Genomic DNA, 20,719 nt, shown 5'->3' with positions numbered 1-20,719 from the left:
TAACAACTGTCAACTATCGATTGTATCGATAATGGGCGAAAAAACAAAAATGTTCGAATTTAATTCAAAAAATTATTTTTTCTTTCTTTGACCGATAAAAAGTCATTCGAATCAGCAAAAAAAATGATCAATTTTAAGAAAATACATTTCATTTCAATGAAAAAACAATAAATAAATTCGTCTTGATCGGATCGATTTTATTTATTTCATTCATTCATTTATTATTGATCGAAACAAATTAACCGAATCATTCAAATCAAGAAACAAAATGTTCTCAGTTGTATCCAACTTTCCTAATTATGTAAGATATTTTCAATATTTTCTTTCTTTTTTTTGGTCAATTTTGATTTCGTTTTTTACCATTCACTTCTTAAAAAACAGTACGATGATCTAATATATTTCGTTTATGAAAAACATCGACAACGTAAAGAAGATTATCAAACCAAATTAAAAATACGTCAAAAATTTTATGATATACTTAATAATCAATTGGATAATGTTCAATTTGATTTATATATGGTTGGTTCAACACAAACACAATTTTCATTACGTTCAAGTGATATGGATCTTTGTATGTTGGTTTATGATAATGATGGCCATATTGATCAACGTTATCGTCATGATAAAACAATGGCAATCAAATTACTTAAATCAATTAAAGATATTTTAATGAAAAAATTTCATCTAACAAATGAAATCAATTTACTAATGAATGCCCGTGTACCGATTCTAAAAATTGAAACTGAATGGAATTTTTATCGTTTAGCTGTTGATTTAAATTTGAATGGTGATCTATCCATCCGGAATACATTTTTATTAACATTTTATCAGTAAGTTTTACTTTCTATTTTTTTTCATCTGACCATTATCATTTTGTTTTGTTTTTTCGCAGAGAACTAGATGATCGTGTTGCACCATTAGTCATAGCAATTAAATCATGGGCACGTAAAAATTGTATCGATTCACCATTTTATGGTATGCTTTCCAGTTATAGCCTTAGTTTAATGGCCATACATTTTCTACAAAATATTCAACCACCAATTTTACCATTAATGCAAATTGAATTATCATCTGGATCATCGACTGATGATCAACAACAACAATTTGATCATATTGTTGATAGTGGTCGTTTACAAGAAAATCTGGATATTTTCCTATTGGAAACACGAAAAAAATTTCATTGCCAAAATCATTGGTCATTAGGTGAATTATTCTATCGTTTTATTGAATATTATCAACAACGTTTTGATTATCATCAAACATTTTCGGTTCGTAAATTATTTGATAATCGATTATCATCATCGATAACCGGTTCATCATTTATTGTGATTGAAGATCCATTTCACTATCATAATACAGCCAGTTCGGTTACATTATCATCATTTATTACCATAATGAATGTATTCAATCATACATATTCGTCGCTGAAATGTTTTACATTATCGGAACAATTTTTTGATTTTTAAAAGAAATCAATTCAGTTTTCTTTAAAGAAAAAAGTGCAGCATTTTTTTTACAAATGTTTGCTGCTAAATTAATCGGATGAATATTATTTTGGTCGATCAATAGTAAAAAAAATGATTTTTTTCATATTAAATAGAAAAAATGTTTTTTTTTGTTGTTGAATGTTTTAATGTTTGAAATTTCATCTGCTGTTGTTGCTGGAACAATCCATTAGGCTAGCAGATATTGTTTTGGGTTTATTTTTCATCACCATTTTTATGTTTTGTTTGTCTCTTAGATATAATCACGTGATTTATAACGACGATAATAACGATGACAAATTTTGTTGAATGCATTACGAAATTGTCGATTAGCAAGACCATATATAATTGGATTAAATGCTGATGATAATAGTGACATAACATTTAAACAATATTCTAATTCAAACCATAATGATTTTTGATCTGGTTGTGGTTGTTGATTTTGATAATTCATTATTCTTTCAATGATTATCGTTAATGGATAAGGCAATGTGAATGCAACAAATGATACAATAACAAAAAATGAACGTTTTGCTGTTTCGGCTTCAATTTTTCGTTTGCCAAGTGAACGATTCCTTGAATCAAGAACACATACTTCACCATAGATTGATGGTAATTCTGATCCATTTGATATGTCTGTTCCGTTACTATATTTTATTAATTAATCAAAAATCAGAAATTTAAATTAAAACAAACAAACTTACCCAAAAGTAACACTAACATATTTACGACATGTAGTGTTAACATTTTTACAATGTTTTTTTACTAATGTAACAATACGTGCATAAAAATATGCAACAAATAGAAAACAAACTAAACCAAATGGTAACATTATAAACAGGATTCCTAAATGACCAGTACCACGTATTGAACGTGTACAAAATGCATAATCAATTGTATCGGGTGCAAATTGTAATTCTAATGCTGGTATCAATATAGCTAACAGCCATATATTGATAACTAAAAAATGTGTAATTTTTCGTACTTTTTCTTTATCAAATGGATTCGATACTGTATGATAACGTTCATAACCAACTGATGCAAATGATAATAATTGTCCGGATATTGTAAGATGATGTATGAATAATTGGCTATATTAATTAAGATTAAACAATAGAACCAAAATTAATTAATTGCAAAAAAACAGGAAGCAAATAGAAATGTTTGATGAAATTGACTTTTCGTCCTTCACATCAACAATGGTAACAATGTTTATCTTTTTTTCCTATCATTTTAGTTCCTGATGAATTTTGATGATTATAAAATAAAAATAATAATAAATAAAATGACTTTTTTCTATTTGGTTGTTTGTTTGTTTGGCTATAATAGTTTTTTTCCCTGTATAAAACTATAAGTTATCAACGAAAAAAGTGTTAAAGAGAAAAAAAATTTTCTTCCATCATTAAAATGGATGAGCTAATAAAAATTAAATATATATAATTATATGACAAGATCCAGGGAAAGTGAAATGGAATGACGTCAATTGATGTTAAGAAGAAATAAAAATCAATCCCGAATCAAAAATGATTATATTGTTGCTATCTCTATGGACATTTGGGCAATTGAAGATAGAAATGAATTTTCTCTGGGAGAAAATTGGATGGATGAAAAGAAAGTAAGTAAAAAAAGTAAAATGAAAATGAAATGATACATACAAATTACAAATAATTCTATCGAAACGAATATGATTATAATTAAAATGTAAAATGATCCATATAAGCGGTAGATCTAATAATGATGCAATCAAATCTAATAAACATAGATTTACTATCAACATATTAACAGCTTTTATTCGTAATGTTGGTGTTTTCACTACAACCCAAATAACAAGAATATTACTTGGTGTTGCCAGTATGGTTACAATTGTCAATATGATTGTCGCTGATAAAAATGTTGTTGGTGACATTAATTGCAATGAATGTTGTTGTTGTTGTTGTTGATGATTTAAATGATCATTATTATTTGGATCATAATTAATGATTGTTGCATAATTATAATTATTATTATCATTAAATCGATTATGATTCGATCGAATCATAATATCTGATTCATAAAAATGTGATTGTTGTTGAGGCTGTTGATGTTGAAGTAGCAGAATATTTCCAGGATGATCCAAATTCAATGATAAATTCATCATCATCATCATTGTTGTTGTTGTCGTCGATGTTGATATTATCATTTTGTTTCATTATCATTTAATTAATTAGAGGAAAAATTTTGTTTACATTGTCAATTTATATGCTTATTGGAATGTTTGCGAATGTCGAATGTTTGGCCAAATAAATCGTCGTCGTCGTCGTTGGTGGTGATGGTAATGGTGGGCTGGAATGAATCATCACAATAGTAAACATGATTAGGCGGTAGAATCATCAAAAGCCGAAAGACAGTATTCATTTAAAATATAAATTTAACCAGAATGAATGGAAATATTTGAAATTGAAAATTCATGGCCACTTAAGCCGATTGATTGAATGATATTTTTTTTGTTATTTTTTGGCATTCGATCAAATCCAAAAAACAAAATTATTTAAACCAGAAAACTTTGAATGAAAAATGAAAAATGATAAATTGAAAATTTATTTTATTGGTCGGTCGGATAGATCGATATAGGAAGAAATGCTGTTGTTTGTTTCGGTTGTTTATTTGTTTTTCACTTGTTGTTTGTTTGTTCGCAATTGAAAATTCAACACAGAAAAAACCAAAGACTTTATATTATTTTGATGAAAAAAAAACAAATTCATCCGTATCGATCGATCAATACATTTGACGAAATTGAAATAAATATCATCGAAAAAACAAAACAAAAATACAAAAAAATGAAACAAAATTTTCGTTTCGATTCAATTTGCGCATCAATTCACATTTCGAATGAATTCGTTCGATTCTTTTTTTTATCCTCCTCATCCTCCTCTTTCTCTTTTTCAGCTGAAAAAACGAATCGAATCAACATAGCATGCGCAATTCGAATAAAATTCCAATAATATTCGAATGTTTGCAAACAAATAATCATCATCATCACTGGTGATGATAATCTTTTTTTTTCTTTGTTTAATCCGAATTGTACTTTTTTTTGTCCATTTTTTTTGTTCATTTTGTTCAATTTTTATTTAATGTTACCATCCTAGATTTGTTTTTTGTTCGTTTTAAATGATAATCCTACAAATGATGACGACGACAATGAATGAAAACGAAAATCATCAATTTTCAATTTGGATTAATTAAAAAAAATACATTGCTTGACCATTACACAAAATCATGATAATATGCAAAATAATGATGAAAAGAAAGAAAAATTTAAACGAATCAAATGTAAAAATGCATTACAGTCAAGCCAACATTTTTTATTATTTACTATTGTTTTTCTCTTATCAAGTTTGTTATTGTTGTTTTGTGAAAACCAAAAAAACTGTAAAATCCTGAATCCGGATAAAGGATACTGATGAACAAATGAACAAACAAACGAAAAAAACCTAGATAATAATCAAAATCTGTTGTTATTGTTGTTTTTCTCGTGATTTTAAACCAAAATCCAAAATTATTATCCCTTATTATTCATTCATTTTGGTTTTCCGAAATTTCCTGCATTTATTACTGCATTATATTTGTAACACATCATCACGATCAAACAAACGAGAGAAAAAAAATCATTGTTTTGACAGTGATTAATTTCAGTTGGGGAAAAAAATTAAGCCTACAGTTTTTTTTCTGAATTTAAATTTTCCAATAACAACAACAACGAATGACAAAACTGGGTGAGAAAAAAATCAAAATTTTCTGTATAATTTCTAAATTTAGTTTTTGTTTTAAAACAAAAAAAATCCCAGAATTTTTTTCACTTTTTTCTCGTGTTGTCAATTTTTTTACCCAGTTGTTTATTTCATCATCATCATCAACATTTTATATTGAACTAAAGAAAAAAAAATCCACCGAAATCAAAATTTGGATTTCGAAAGATTTATTGATTATTAAAACATCTATTTTTCTACAATGATTCTGTAAAATATATTTGATAATAATAATGAAGAAGCGACGTCTAAACATCATCATCATCATCATCATGGTTTATTTTTAGCCTGAAAATCTTTTTTAAGTTTTATTTTATTTTTTGTTTCTTTGGCAATAATTTTCAATGTAAACACACATCAATTGCCTCATTGGCTGTGATTCATAGTTGTGTTAGGTTAGGTTGATGATCATGACTATGACTATGACTATGATTCATAGTTCAGTGAGGTTAGGTTGATGATCATGACTATGACTATGATTCATAGTTGTGTTAGGTTAGGTTGATGATCATGACTATGACTATGACTATGATTCATAGTTCAGTGAGGTTAGGTCGATGATCATGACTATGACTATGACTATGATTCATAGTAAAGTGAGGTTAGGTTGATGACTATGACTGTGACTATGATTCATAGTTGTGTTAGGTTAGGTTGATGATCATGACTATGACTATGACTATGATTCATAGTTCAGTGAGGTTAGGTCGATGATCATGACTATGACTATGACTATGATTCATAGTAAAGTGAGGTTAGGTTGATGACTATGACTGTGACTATGATTCATAGTCAAGTGAGGTTAGGTTGATGATCATGACTATGACTATGATTCATAGTCAAGTGAGGTTAGGTTGATGACTATGACTATGACTATGATTCATAGTCAAGTGAGGTTAGGTTGATGACTATGACTATGACTATGATTCATAGTCAAGTGAGGTTAGGTTATTGTGAAGAATTTTTTTAAACTGGTTTGATTTTTTGTGTAAAATATTTACTTATGAAATTCTTCCAGAATTTTTTGTTAACATCATAATTTTTCGAAAAATCCTATTAATTTATTTGAAAAATTGAAGAGGCGCCTATAAAACTATTATTTTTGATGATCTCAACGATTTAGGCGCGAACTTTCTGAAAATAAACTCGATTAATTTTGCCTCATGGTCAATGATTGTCTAGCTCATTGACTGAAGTGACTGACTGACTTGGTATTCATATGGGGGTGTGAATTACATCATAATCATTGATTGAATATTAACATAGAACGAGGGCAATGCTTTTCTTTACAAAACTAAATCATCTGAAATGAACGGATTAATCGATTAACCGTGAAACGCGACCAAAAAAAAAGAAGTGTATTTGACCGATATATTAATCAATCAATCAATACTTCTCTATTGATTTATAAATAGATTATTTTCAGGTCATTAGATTTTATTTTTATTTTTATTTTATTTATTTTCAATTCAATTAAACAATATAATTCGAATTACAGAATAATAATACCCAATTACATAATAATAATAATTATTAATAATAATTTTTTTCAAAATCCAATAATAATAATAATAATAATAATAATAATAAGTATCAGTGTCACAATGTCAATGTCATTAATGAATGTGTGTTTATGTGGTGGGTAAGTTTTGATAATAATAAGAATCATTGATCAATCTTAGTGATTGGTAGCTGTTGTAATGATTATTTTTTTTATTAAAATGGAAGACTTTTGTTTGAATTTGATGAAAAATTTTGAATTGAGATTGTGGCCGGTACGCACATTGATTCGATTTGATTCTTACATTTTTTTTTTTGTATTGTTTACTTTTGCAGGAATCAAAATAATTTGGAAGACTTGGGCAAAGAAGAAGAAGAAACAAGCAACATTGGAAGAAGAAGAAAAAATTGACAAAAATTTATTAATAAAAACCTGTGATATGGAGCTATATGGCAAAAAAATTTGGTAATGTTTTATTTTGTTTTCCCTTCAAATAAAATTCTTGATATGTTTCAGGATCAATCATTAACTGGTTTGTTGTGTGATATATGAAGAACATGAATATGATTGAATTGAAATTGATTGCTATCTACATTATTGTCATTATGGCTGTTTTTATATATGTTTTTCTCCCTAAATGGCTAAAAAATATTTTTGTTGAAAGGTTTCATTTCTTTTCTTCTATTTTCGGGTAAGGCCAAAAAACAAAACAAAAAATATTTTGTAAATTTTTAAATAATTTTTTTTCTCTAATAACGATCCATATCTATATCATCATCATTATTGTCATCATTTTGAAGGTTACCAAAAAAGAAAAAACTTGATAAGGTTTCCACAATATGTGTTTGGCGGGTGTGTATCTCATGTGCTGAAGTTACAATTGAATATTGTTTCTAGTTTATCATCACTGTCTACCATTGTGTGATCATCATTATCATCATCAAATTAACGAAACGAAACAAAAAAAATTATTGATTGCTGATGATGATAACTTTTGAAATATTTACAACAAAAAATCGCATGTGATTCAAGTTTTCAAAAGCTTGATTGTGTTTGGCTTCATTTGTGACTATCAAAAATGAAAATGAAAATGAAAATTCGAGGTAAATATTAATTAATTAATTAATTAATTTTTACCTGTATTTTTGTGATAACTGATTGATTGATTGATGTTTGTGTGTTTGTTTTCAAAATGAAACAAAAATGTAATGTCGAAAGGCAATTAGAGTGCAATGAAAAATGAAAATTGTGATTAGCATTATTCAATTAATATTATTACATAACTTTACGAATTTACGAACTTTATTATTATTATTAACACTCTTGATAATGATGATGATGACTATAGTAACAAAAAACAACAGAAAATGATGATGATGATTAATAATAATGATGATGCTGAAGATTGGCTTGTAATAAGACCAACAAAAAAAATTGAATAATGATTAGATGATGATGATCAATAAGTAGGAGGAGTTGGATCCGATTGGGTAGTAGGTGTTTATGTATGTATGTCAAATATAAATACAAGTCATTATTATTAGCATTATTATTAATATCTCTACATTTATTTAAATATATCATTAATGTGTGTTATCAATATCTTTATCCTTCTCTGTGTGTATGTGTGATAATTTCACATTATCCACCCACTGACATCGACACAGTTTATTATGAACACGAGTTGGTTTTATAGAGATGATGGTGAGATGGGTGAATGAATGAATGATGAAATTCAAAGCTAATTTTCTCCAATTATTATTTGATTGAATTGATGATGATGATGATCGATGATCATTTGATGCATTTTATCAATTCATTGATGTGAATGCATGGTGTGTTTGTTTTTGTTTTGTTTCTTTTATTTTTAAACCTGTGTAACAGATGTATCAATATCATCTTGTGATCGACGACGTATTTCTTCTTCAACTTCAGGTATATCTGGCCGAAATAATGCTTTCATACGCTAGTATTTTATTAATGGATAATAATGTAAGAATTAATTAATTTTTTGTTTTGTTTTCAAACTTTAATTATCTAATTATCATTATTAGACGACTTACCTCGCTAAAAGTACCTGGTGTAACAATGTACAGATAAATAGCATAGCCTGGTATACAAACCATTGATGATAATGCAAGAAACCAACCAATGGCCTGTCCCCACCATGGATATTCATAATTCATATATTTTAAAGGCTTATATTGATAAAGACTGAAGCAAAATACCAGCTAAAAAAAGTCATATAAAATCGAATGATTAAAACAAATCAAAACAACATAAATATGCACACTTACAAAGCAAACAGATGGTGTGAAAAAAAACCAACATAATTTCCACCAGATTGGTATCGGAAATTTCAACATTTGATTTAAATTTCCATAATAACGATTTACGCCTAAAAATATAATAATGATGATTATTGTCCAGGTCAAATTGTAATCAATTCCCAAACAAAAACATACCGTATGACCATGATATGGCGACAACTTCGAAAAATATGAGAAACAATAAAGCGAAACCCGATGCAGCATAATAATCAAATAATTGAAACCAATACATTCCACCTTTGACAACAAATATAATACCAATCAAATATGATATCATACAAACAAACATAATGAATAATTCTTTATGTGGACGTAATATATGTGCCCATTCATCGATGATTGCCGTAAAAAATCCTTCCATTGTACAGAACTTTTACGAAAAAAAATAAATTAGTACCAAAACAATGAAGAAACGAATGAAAAATTACCTGACTATCGAGGCCTAACATAACAATCATCATAAAGAATAACATTGACCATAATGGTGAAAATGGTAATTTTAGTGTAGCTGATGGATAGGCTAAAAATACTAGACCAGAACCTGAAAATAGAAAAAAAAATCAAAATTTTGTTCAACCAAAAACAAACAAACGATCAATTTTACCTGAAGTAGCTACATCTTCAACTGGTTTATTCTGTGCTTTAGCCATAAATCCAATAATACTGAATACGACAAAACCGGCAAACATTGATGTACCACTATTGACGCATGATATAATAAGTGCATCTCTAAATCAATAAATGATCATCAGGATGATAAAGATAAATAAAGTTGATGGAAAAAACAAAACAAAATGGAGAAATAAATTACCTATGAACATTATTATGATAACGATTATAGCTGCCTAATGCAATCCAAGCACCTAAACCAAGACCATATGAAAAGAAAATCTGTGTTGCAGCATCATTCCAAACGCCTGCATCGGTTAATTTTGATAAATTTGGAGTTAAATAATAACGTATTCCTTCCCATGCTCCATCAAGCGTTATACCACGTAATAATAATATGAATAAACATACATATGGAAATACTGATGTAAAATATACCAACTATATAATCAAAGGTAATATGGAAAAAAATTTTAAATTTAAATTTTTTTATCATTAAAATATAAATAATTTGCCAACTGCAACATACTTTTCCGGTCCATTTTACACCTTTAAAAATGGCAAAATAACAAGCAGCCCATGTTATAAACAATGTTAGTGCTAATGGCCAACGTACACCACCAAAATCATCCATTCCAGTTGTTATTTGTAGTACATTATTTCTATAAATTTTCAACAAAAACAGACAAAAAAATGTAACAAATGGATGCTCAATTTAGTTATGATGAAAAACAGGTGCGAAGGTGATGGTTGCTCAAAACATTAAAATAACATTAATCACAGGGGTAATATAGACATTTTTAAAAAGTTTGAATTTTTTTTTGTTCAACTGTTTTGACTTACTCCCAATATTCTTTAACTGGACTTGTAAATAATGATGTATTCATTTTACAGGTAAAATCTTGTGCACCACGTTCAATATAACAACGACGTTCTTCATCAGCTAGATCATATTCTGAACGACAACTTTCAGTATTCCACCAATTATTACAACCTTTCCAGGGAACATCAACAGCGATTGCTTGTGAAAAATAATATAAAGCCCATGCTAATACAACAATATAATAAACATTTAACCAGAATGCCATTACAGCTGCAGCATAACCAACACCTAAATTAATTAATTGAGTTTTTTTTGAAAAAAAGTTGATGAAATTAATTTCGGACCAGAGTCAAGCAAGACAAACCTTTGAACACAGGACAAATACGCCAAACACCTAAACCACCGATACCAAGCCATTGACCAAGTGATGCTTCGAGAAAAAATGCCGGTACACCGGCAAACACTAGACAACATAGATATGGTACTAAAAATGCACCTAAAAGAAAAGAAGAAAAAAATTAAATCAAATAGGAAATTTAAAATTAAATTTGAAAAAAAAGAAAAAAAGATCTGTAAGATATGTAAGAAAAATGAAAAAGTTGGCAAAGAAAAATGATTCTAAATTCAATTATAAAAATCGTTGTTGCTGCAAAGTAAAACGGAAATTGAAATTTCCATATTTTCTCTTTCTCTCTCTCTCTTTCCTTCTCTTTTTTCACACCGGAATCGACAAACGGAAATAAAAAAGTTTTAACAATCAAAAAAAAAATCCATCATCTTCATCAATGCTGACTTGACAGAAAAAAATGATGTGCGCGCGAAAAAAATGATACAATTTTAAATCAATTAATCATCATCCGAATCAAAAGAAATCAATCGAAAAAATCATTGTTTTTTTTGAATTTTTTCGATAATAAATGTATGCATTATGCGAAAAAAATAATAAAAAAGTTTTCATTTTTTTCATAAAGATAAAAACTACCTGAATGTGATTTTTAATGAGTATTCTTCGGAGCAAAAAAAACTTTGACATAAAGATAAATCATATGCTCACAAAAAGTCATGCTAGGCAGACAGGTGTAAAAGAGTTGAACAAATGAACATCTCTCTCTCTCTTTATCCAGTTTTTGATGGGTTTTTTTTGTTTCATTTTAATGAACACAATCTGTTGTTGATAGAAACTTTCAACTTAAAAAAATATATTCTTTCCTGAATAGGCAGTCAACCAGAAAAGCGTCAAGAGAGAATGCTCAAACAAACTTCAAATGAAAAATTCAGGATAATTAGTTAAAATTTTTAGATATGATGAAGGAATGGAAACCAAAAAAGATTATTTAAACAAAATTTTTATCGGATCAAAAATAATTTAAATTCCCGGAGTAAAGATAATCGATACTATGCAAAAAAATTGTTTCCATGGAAAAGAAAATATTTATGGAATCCGATTCTTCTTTTTTGGAAAAGTTTTTTCTGGTCCAATCAGTTTCATCAGGAAAACAAACAACTATTTCACTATGGTATGTTCCAGAAACAAAAAAAAACTTTCATTTCAACTTTTCGTTTTGAACCGTGAAACAAAAACGTTATAAATAAATGTGTGTATTGAATGTGAATCCATCATATTCAAATTGAATCCAATCGAATGAATGAATGAAAGTGAAATGAAACAGACTTGATTGGAAACAAAAAGTTTTCTCCTTGTTTCACAGAAAAAACTTTTTGAAACATGTATTTCGGAACCGGTCAAACTCAATGGTGGTGTGACAAAATTCATAGAATAAAAATTTTTGATCAAAATGATCATGTATTTAATGGATCAAAAAATTTTCTGATTGAAATCAATGTTTTTTTTGTAAAGAAATAAAAAAAACTAAAATCATCATAATCATCATCTCTTTAATCTATTTTGGCCTACATATTTTTGTTACATAAAATGGACAAAATAATCATAGTCATCATAAATAATGTCTACTCAGCTTTCTATCTCTTGCTATATATGGGAAAATGTTTCAAAAATGATACGAAAGAATCGATGACCGAAATCATTCAATGATGATGATGATGATTGCTAAAACACATCGCCGATGCTAAACATAATACAGACAAACAAACATAGTTGCAAGATTGATTTTTTGTCTGATTTGGATTTCCGACAAACATAATGAGAATCGTTTCGCTTTTGTTTGTTTAATCAAATTGATTGAACAGTCGGTATTTGAAACACACATGTTCTCTCTCTATATATATTTTGTGGTTGACCGAAAAAAAAATTTTAAATAGAAAAAAATTGAATGAAAATTCTTTTACTTTTACAAAAGATTTTTTTTCTCTGGTCCATCATTCAAATGAATTCATTTTTTGTATCAACTCTATAAATTTAAATTTTTCATCTTCGAAAAAAAATTTAGAAAAGAATAGACCTATAATATGAAAAAAATTGAAACAAATCGATCACCAATCGAATGAATCGATCGTTTTGATCGACTTGATCGACCTTGTCGATCAACTATACTATCAATAGTGAGAGAATAATATTCAATAAACTTGCGAACAAAAAAAACTTTTGAAATTTTCATTCTCATTTTTTTGCCGAATTAAACTTGCATTCAAAGTTTTGAGAATTCAATAAAGCTTGAAGCTACATAACATTCATTTTGATTTTGTTCCTTGTCATATTTGATATAATTTTCAATAAATTCTTCAATATTATATCCTAAGGGCGTCATAATCATCATGGAATTTGGTTTTTGCCTTGTAAAATTACTCAAAATATATCAAATAAAGAAAATAAACTTACCACCACCATTTTTATAGCATAGATATGGAAAACGCCATACATTTCCTAAACCGATTGCATAACCAATACAAGACATTAAAAAATCCAATTGTCCGGACCATTGGCCACGTTCGGGTATATTTTTTGTATTGGTTAATTTAACTTCGGTGGCAACACCACCACCGCCACCAGATATTGCAGCCGGTTGACCAGAAGCGGACGCAATACGACCACCACCAATGGTTGTTGTTGCATTATTTGCCTGATGAATACCACCGCCAACACCCATTGTAGTTGATGAAATACCCATCGCCGTATTACCATCAAAACTATTCATTTCAACTTTATTACCAGCCATTATTATTATTATTATTATTATTTGAGTTTGAAACAAATTTTTTTCTGGGCACTAAAATTGAACTTTGATGAATCTATATTTTTTGGGATGATGGAAAGCAAAAAAAACAAATTATTATGTCAAACGAACAAGATATATACAACAAAAGAGGAAAAGATCAATAATAAAGTATCTAATTACATTCTCAGTAATTCTAATAAGTCAAACATATTTTTATTAGGCAGAATAAAATATAACTAATTTTTTTTGTTTGTTTGTTTGCCGTAAAAATCTAAAGAAATATGATCATAACATTGTGAAGAAAAAAAAGCAAACCAACTAATAAAAAAAATGAAAGATTATCTTACAACATCCCCAATGAAAACAGAAAAATTACTTGCCTTTAAGAATAAATGACTATAGTGTAAAATAAGAATAAGAATAATAACAAAAACACAATGTTGATGATGATGGTGATGAATAAAAAAAAGGTTGATAAGATTGAATTGATCAGTAATACTATATCAACCAAAAAACAAAAAACACAATGTATTTTAGTTGCTGAATTGAATTGACCTTTTTAATCTTTAGATATTGTTCATTTGTGATATTCTTTTCTTTATTTCTCTTTTCAGAACAGAAGTTTTTTTTAAAAAAATTTCATTCAAATAGGTATTGCACTTTTTTTCTGGTTTTGTTTCACATAAAAAAAACACACTCAAAGAAGATTGCCAAAATCGGAAGCAATTTTTGTTTCAACAAGAATTGCATCAGAATTGAAACAAAAATTTGCACATTACAACATACAATTCAATAGTCAATCCTTGAATGATATTTTTTTTGTGAAAAAAATTGATCAATAATTGTTTTTGTCGATCTGGTAAATGATGATGGTGGTAGAAATAGAATTTGAATTGAATTGAATACGATGATGGTGGTAGAAGAATATCATTATGATGAACAAAAATGATGACGTTAATTTTGATGATGTTGGATGGATAATTGGTGAAGAAGAAAACAAAAATCAAAGAAATAAAGAAAGAAATATAATGATGATAATAAGATAAATTCAATTTTCAATTTCAATCATCATCATTATTTTCTGATGATTTGATTTGATGAGAGAAATTGATTCTTTACTTACCTGGTGATAAATGATGATGATGATGATTGAATGAAAAAATCAGCCAGCCGTTTTGTGTTCTGTATATTTTCACATAATAAGAATACAACAGTAATTTACAAGCTTAGAAAATTTTCTCTTTGAATTCTAATTACAAATGTGTGTGTGTTGTTCAATCAATAGAAAGCAAAAAAAATTGAATTTGATTGAAGAGAAAAATAATGATAACAGCCCACATGAGAAATCAAACACACACAAAATGATCAACATTAAATGAAACTAATTAAGAATACCAGGTGATATACAGAGAAAAGACGAAAATGGAAGACTTCATTGGAAAAAAATTGATTGTATTTTGGTTTTGATCGGGTCATACAGAGTTATGGTTTCAACAACAAAAAATGAATGAATTCTGAGAAAAAAAGAATAAAATTCTTGGAAGACAGATTTATATTCTGTAGCGAAATAAAGATGGAATTTGGTTGTTTGTTTGTTGAATCACAATAATAATGATTGATTGGATTTGAATGAATTTGATTTGATCGAATTGGAAGCACTGTTTACTGGAATTTTCAAACATCAATAGTGATGATGATGATTTTTGGAAGACTTGGTTACAACGTGGAGAATCAGAAACAAAAATATTAACACATTTTTTTGGTGATTTCCGATTTGATGTTTTTTTTTATTTGTATTCAAACAAAACAGCCTAAAAAGTCCTTAACGAACAATGATGATTATATGAATGGTGATGATGATGATGATGGATGATGGAATAAAAACAATGACAAGACCTATTATTATTGATATATATTGGGAGAGGTTAGATTAGGTTAGGTTGACCCAGAATAAGAAAATTGTTTAAGAAAAATAGAAAATGTATAACTAACCTGTCCAGCAATACCAACGAATGACAATCACAAACAATAAATAATGATGATGATGATTTTTGTTGTTGTTGATGATGATACATTATCGATTTCATTTATATTTAGCCATCATTGAATGATTATTAGCAAACAACAAATTTTTTTCAAAATCTGCAGGTAACAACAACAAAAAACAGAAAAAAAAGTTCAGAATCTTTTTCAACCTGCACAAAATAGAAATTCCTACAACAACAAAAAAAAACAAACACAAAATTCTAGAAATGATAATTAATTAATTAACAATGAGAGAAGAAAAACAACGAAGAAGAAGAATCATTGTTTCATTTTCATTGTTTTTGTTCCATGTTCATCATCATCATTATTATTATCATTTTCATATAAATTTTTTCTGTTTTTTGTTTATGCCCATAGACAAACACACACACACACACATATAATATTCTGTTATAAATATTATATAATTTTCATTTTTTTGGGCTATGATTTTAATATATTTTTCTATATGTGATGTGTTTGGTGCATGTTTGTTTGTTTGTTTGTTTGTTCTCACATTTGTCACACAAACACAAACACACACTGTTTGAGGAAGAGAACATGTAATATTTTTGTTCACTTTTGGTTGGGTTTGTTTGTTTGTTTGTTCAATGGATATATTGAATATGATATTCAAAATTGTTTTGTAGATCCAGTAGAATTTCACTTTGCCTAGAATGGATGTGAATGGATCCTGAATACGATGAATGACTTTACTTATTCGTTACTGTCTTCTACTATTTTATTTTCAATGTTGGCCACAAAATGATATATAAAGAGTATGTGTTGTGTTCTTGATATATTTTTTTTCATTTTCAATTCAATTTTCAATTTCAACGAGAGACAGAGAGAGATTTGGAAGTTTGAAAACACGAAACACGCAACGAAAAAAAACGGTGGCAGCAGTATCAAGACATTCTTTGAAAATCAATTTTTGGGTTGAAAAAAAGTGATGATGCAGCTTTATAATGAAATTTCTATATATCTCTTTGAAATGATGTTTTCTGGATGCAAAAAAAAGACGGTAGTGGTATTTCAAGAATCAAAATCGATTCTCAACACACACACACTGGAATTATTTTGCAAAAAACAAATTTTTGTTTCCAAATGGATCGCTATTTTTTGTTCTCCATTCCATCACACAATCATCATCATCATGTACAGCCCATAATAATAAGCATCCATTTAGATGAAACGAAAGAAAAAATCCAAACATAACAAAATCTTTTTCATTTGGCTTGTGTGTAAAATGTGAGGGAAAAAATGAAAAGGAGCCAAACAAACACACAAACACACACACACAACGATATATCGACAAAGAAGGGCGATGAAATTTTCTTTCATTTAGTGCACAAAAACACAGTATATAGTCTTTTGAATTCTTGAAGCTTCCTTCTTGGTTACACACATAGACATAGACACCAGGTTTTCCACATTCGATTCTGAAAAGAAACCACCAAAGAACCAAAACTAAAATCAAAATCGAAGGTCGGGGTAACCATCATGATACCAATATTAATACCAGCCAAATACATCTCTGAATGATGCTTTTCTGTTTTTCGTTGATATGGCACATGATAAAACACACGAAAAAAATGTATCCACCACCACCACCACCATTCGAAAACAATAATCATAAATTTCGTGATTTTGTTTTTCAATTCTTGTCTTTTGGTCGGTCGATGTTCAACGATGTTAATGATGATGATGCGCAAATACCAGAAGCGAATATATTGCTCTATATAGATCGAACGCGATTTGAGAAATATTCTATGGATCCTGGATCCTTAGTTTCACAGCCTTCTATTCTTCTATTTCGATAAATTCTTCTATTTTTTTTATTCGAATCAAAACTATGTTTTGTTTGTTCATCGTTGTACATCTTGGCTTCGTTCTAATTCTTTGGGTCGATTCCTTTGCTTTTTTTCTTTCTTTAGGATTTGACTTTGAATCGAATCGAATCGAATTGAATGGCTGTGATTTTTTTTTCTCCATTCCATTCCTGTTTTCCATTTACCATTGATGATGGGTATTATTTATTCGACATTCGGGGGAGCTAGTAGTTGATACATCCACCCACATAATACATTCGGAAAAAATATATATTTTCGGTATAAGAGGGGTGTATATCATCATCATCATCTTTATTTGATATTTTGGGCAGAACCTATTTTTGGGCAAAAAAAAACAGAAATAAATAAGAAAATTGAGAAGAAAACAAATCGAAAAAAAACCGATACAAACAAACAAAAATCATTATAGAATCCATCAATATAAGGAAATATCACTTTTTTTGTTGGTTCTTCGTTATTGTTTCACTTCTTGAATACTCATCAACATCATTGAAACATCCAGAACGGAAGGATGAACACAAACATAAACAACAACAAAAAACATCTTATAAAGACAAGCAAGCAAAGTAAAGAAACAAAACAAAAAAACCTGAAAGAAAAAAAAAGATAAAATTTTTTTGTTTGTTTATGGTCTTGGTTCGAATTCGAACACAACAACACCGACAGAACAAAAAAAAACATTCGATTCTATAATGACATAAATTGTCTCGAAAAAGTAAAAATCGAATCGAATGTTTTTCCTGTGAGAGCTCACTGTGTTTCATCATTGAATTGTTTTTTATTGTTATTATCGTCGTTCGATTTGTTTGTTTGTTTGTTGACCATTCTTTTTTTCACTCTCTCTTCTCAAATCCAAAATAATAATTTATTATCAATTTTAGCAAGCTGGTGGATGATGATGTTTTTCTTCTATGTAGAGAGAATAAGCAAAACAAACAAAGATAGATAGGAACTTGACTTGATTTAAAATGATGATTATTTTGTTTTTCGGTTGTTTGTTTGGGTGATTGTTCCGGTTGGTAGTTTCATAGTAGTAGAACAGACAGCAAGAAACATAAAATAAATCTATTAAAGAATATTCTTTTGGTGTAATGTTTTTTTTTGTTTGTTGTTTTTTTGATTGTTAGTTTATCGATTTTTGTTTTTGGTTGTTTTCGCACAGAATTTTTTTTTTTCGCCACACAGAAAATTCTTTCGATGATGATGATGATTGAGTGTATATAGTCGTCATCATCATCATCGATATCGATGTTTGTTTGATGATGGGCGAAACAGACCAAAAAAACGAATTTTGAAAAATTTTTACAATTTTTTTTTGAACCCAGAATCTGAAAATCGAAGAATTTTCCATTTTTTTTTGTTTCGCTTGTCATCAATGTTTTTGAATGGTAATTTTTCGTCGTCGTTGTTTCATCGTTTCCCGCCCATTTACACCCAATCATCATCATCATATCATCCATATGATGATGATTATCGCTTCCATCACCACCAAAAAACATCATTCCCAGAACGGGAAAAACAAAATCCAAAAGACCTATCAAGCTTACCGACAACCAGTGAGAGAGAGAGAAAGACCTTGACCAGAAAACAACAACAACAACAAAATCGGGAACAAAAAAAAACCTAGAAAATTTTTCGGAAATAAAAAAATCTCGCGCATGTTCAAACGAGAAAAGATTGAAAAAACTGATTTTTTTCATACAAAAATTATTAAATTTTATTCGAAACAAACAAGAAAAAATTACGGAAAATATACCCGGATGAAAACGGTATTTGTTGGTTGACTGTGTGTGTGTGTGTTTGATGGAAAATGAAATTGTTGGCTGCTGCTGTTGGTTGATTGAAAATTAGTTTTCAGTTTTTTTCCCTGTAAATAACATGATGGGCTATCCCTTTTTTTCTTAACGAAAGTTTTTCGGAAAAAAAATTCAATCAACCGGAATTTTTCTGCTGGTTTAAACAACAACATCCTTTTTGTTGATTAAATAATCGGGTTTTATTTCGGATATTTCACTTAACACTGTATGCGCTAATTAATCATTTTTACTTTGATTTTTTTTTTTTTTTGTAAAAAAATAAAATCTGATAACCGACTAGGATATATTGCGGTTATCAAATTTTTCAATAGAAAGGAAACGATCGAATACAAATTATCGATTTTATCGGGCGATATAATCGATTATAATAATGATGATGATGATGATCATAATGAGGTGTTTTATCGGACAATATAATCGATTATTATTATTATAACTACTATCGGATATATCGATATCGAACGAAAAAAAAGAACGATTTTTTTCTGTGGCCACCGCAGATCACAAAAATTCAATTGAATTTCAATTGAAATCGACCAAACATAGCCGAAGAAAAGAGAAAAAAAGTTTATTTATTTAACATTAAAGATTTTTCCTTAAATCAATTTGTTGTTCATTGAGTGAATGAGTGAGTGAGAGTTAAATTCTTTGAAAGATTATTATGAATAGAGTGGTGGATAAAAGAAATAGAAGAATTTCCATTCAACGAAAAAAGCAAGGAAAAGAAAAGAAAAAAGGCTTTTGTGGCCTAGATATTTTTCATTCATTCATTCATTCACCATTATCCAATGAATTCTGGCCAAATGAATCGAAAAGAAAATGAAACGAAACGAAAAATCTTTTTCAATTTTATTTTGGTTTTTTTCTTTCGTTTCGTTTTGCTTTGGCTTTTTGTATTTTGTTGTTGTCGGGATGTTGTTGTTGTTGCTGTTGCCGGATGGATATTATTTCGACTGGAAACATGTAAAACGAAACGAAACGAAAGAATTACATTTTTTACATCGTTTCTCTGATATCTTGCTAAACAACAACAACCACTATCATCATCATCATTTTTTGGATGAACAACATCTTATACACACAGAGAACCAAACAAGAAAAATTCCATTCAAATGATGATGATGGAGATGATCGACGAGCCGTATGAATGAATGTTACATACACAAAATTCATAATATTTTTTTTCTCTATTTAAAGTTCACTGAATTTTCAATGATGATGATGATGATTGGTATTTTATTGGGCGAATAAAAAAAATTGGTCGTTGTTGTTATTGTGGTCGATAAATGAGTCGTTTTATGAAAAAATGAATTTTTTTTAGGAATCCAGGTCACTTGGCCACCGCCCCATTATCGTTA

The 20,719-nt window shown here is 28.6% G+C and overlaps 3 protein-coding genes and 2 long non-coding RNA genes across 10 annotated transcripts; 3 read left to right on the top strand and 2 right to left on the bottom strand.

Annotated features, from left to right (window-relative positions):
• The first annotated feature begins 71 nt into the window (after window positions 1-71).
• LOC113796843 (poly(A) RNA polymerase GLD2-like) lies at window positions 72-1,896 on the top strand. Its single transcript, XM_027347131.2, has 3 exons — window positions 72-301; window positions 382-830; window positions 893-1,896. Exons 1-3 carry the CDS (start codon window positions 269-271, stop codon window positions 1,464-1,466), a joined length of 1,056 nt encoding a protein of 351 aa, XP_027202932.1. The 5' UTR covers window positions 72-268; the 3' UTR covers window positions 1,467-1,896.
• Window positions 1,610-4,422, bottom strand: LOC113796842 (putative G-protein coupled receptor npr-8). The gene is made up of 3 exons (XM_027347129.2): window positions 3,140-4,422; window positions 2,189-2,575; window positions 1,610-2,131 (listed from the first exon to the last, which is right to left on the bottom strand). Exons 1-3 carry the CDS (start codon window positions 3,661-3,663, stop codon window positions 1,738-1,740), a joined length of 1,305 nt encoding a protein of 434 aa, XP_027202930.1. The 5' UTR covers window positions 3,664-4,422; the 3' UTR covers window positions 1,610-1,737.
• Window positions 4,423-6,366: 1,944 nt separating this feature from the next.
• LOC142644899 (uncharacterized) lies at window positions 6,367-7,448 on the top strand. Its single transcript, XR_012846082.1, has 3 exons — window positions 6,367-6,911; window positions 7,106-7,235; window positions 7,287-7,448. It is a non-coding gene; the product is annotated as an uncharacterized LOC142644899 (long non-coding RNA).
• On the bottom strand, window positions 6,700-18,076 carry LOC113796864 (sodium- and chloride-dependent GABA transporter 1-like). 4 transcript variants are annotated; one of them, XR_012846077.1, is made up of 17 exons: window positions 17,936-18,076; window positions 15,659-17,858; window positions 14,790-15,562; window positions 14,047-14,522; window positions 13,330-13,739; window positions 10,897-11,028; window positions 10,553-10,820; window positions 10,239-10,371; window positions 9,912-10,150; window positions 9,705-9,829; window positions 9,529-9,641; window positions 9,236-9,470; window positions 9,068-9,168; window positions 8,834-9,001; window positions 8,072-8,736; window positions 7,908-7,924; window positions 6,700-7,839 (listed from the first exon to the last, which is right to left on the bottom strand). XR_012846077.1 is itself a non-coding variant. In XM_027347153.2 (15 exons), the coding sequence occupies exons 5-15, from the start codon at window positions 13,664-13,666 to the stop codon at window positions 8,638-8,640; spliced, it is 1,950 nt and encodes a 649-aa protein (XP_027202954.1). In that variant the 5' UTR covers window positions 13,667-13,739; window positions 14,047-14,522; window positions 14,790-15,562; window positions 15,659-17,858; window positions 17,936-18,076; the 3' UTR covers window positions 6,700-8,637. The 4 variants fall into 4 exon arrangements, 1 of the variants encoding a protein (XP_027202954.1); XR_012846075.1 differs by having other exon boundaries at window positions 7,908-8,736; XR_012846076.1 differs by having other exon boundaries at window positions 6,700-7,924.
• Window positions 8,625-19,914, top strand: LOC142644898 (uncharacterized). Of its 3 annotated transcripts, none has more exons than XR_012846080.1 (3): window positions 8,625-8,762; window positions 8,825-10,164; window positions 19,642-19,914. It is a non-coding gene; the product is annotated as an uncharacterized LOC142644898 (long non-coding RNA). The 3 variants fall into 3 exon arrangements; XR_012846079.1 differs by lacking the exon at window positions 19,642-19,914 and adding an exon at window positions 11,750-11,964; XR_012846078.1 differs by lacking the exon at window positions 19,642-19,914 and adding an exon at window positions 10,604-10,735.
• Window positions 19,915-20,719: the final 805 nt, after the last annotated feature.

The sequence above is a fragment of the Dermatophagoides pteronyssinus genome, unplaced genomic scaffold (assembly GCF_027571235.1).
Source record: "Dermatophagoides pteronyssinus isolate colony J.1.1.1.1 unplaced genomic scaffold, Derpt_VIB-CSIC_2022.12 sq0004, whole genome shotgun sequence".
NCBI lineage: Eukaryota > Metazoa > Arthropoda > Arachnida > Sarcoptiformes > Pyroglyphidae > Dermatophagoides > Dermatophagoides pteronyssinus.
Note: the sequence above shows the minus strand (reverse complement) of the source record. Positions and strands in the feature narration are given on the sequence as shown.

Excerpts from the sequence above, each read along its gene's own strand:
- LOC113796864 (XM_027347153.2), bottom strand. The coding sequence starts at position 13,666 with ATGGCTGGTAATAAAGTTGAAATGAATAGTTTTGATGGTAATACGGCG. Across the intron at positions 10,372-10,552 it reads CCAGTTAAAGAATATTGGGA|AAATAATGTACTACAAATAA; the intron begins GTAAGTCAAAAC and ends GAAAATTTATAG. Across the intron at positions 9,830-9,911 it reads TATCATAATAATGTTCATAG|AGATGCACTTATTATATCAT; the intron begins GTAATTTATTTC and ends TTATTGATTTAG.
- LOC113796843 (XM_027347131.2), top strand. The coding sequence starts at position 269 with ATGTTCTCAGTTGTATCCAACTTTCCTAATTAT. Across the intron at positions 302-381 it reads TATCCAACTTTCCTAATTAT|TACGATGATCTAATATATTT; the intron begins GTAAGATATTTT and ends CTTAAAAAACAG. Across the intron at positions 831-892 it reads TTTTTATTAACATTTTATCA|AGAACTAGATGATCGTGTTG; the intron begins GTAAGTTTTACT and ends GTTTTTTCGCAG.
- LOC113796842 (XM_027347129.2), bottom strand. The coding sequence starts at position 3,663 with ATGATAATATCAACATCGACGACAACAACAACAATGATGATGATGATG. Across the intron at positions 2,576-3,139 it reads GATAGAATTATTTGTAATTT|CCAATTATTCATACATCATC; the intron begins GTATGTATCATT and ends TAATTAATATAG. Across the intron at positions 2,132-2,188 it reads TATGTTAGTGTTACTTTTGG|TAACGGAACAGACATATCAA; the intron begins GTAAGTTTGTTT and ends AATAAAATATAG.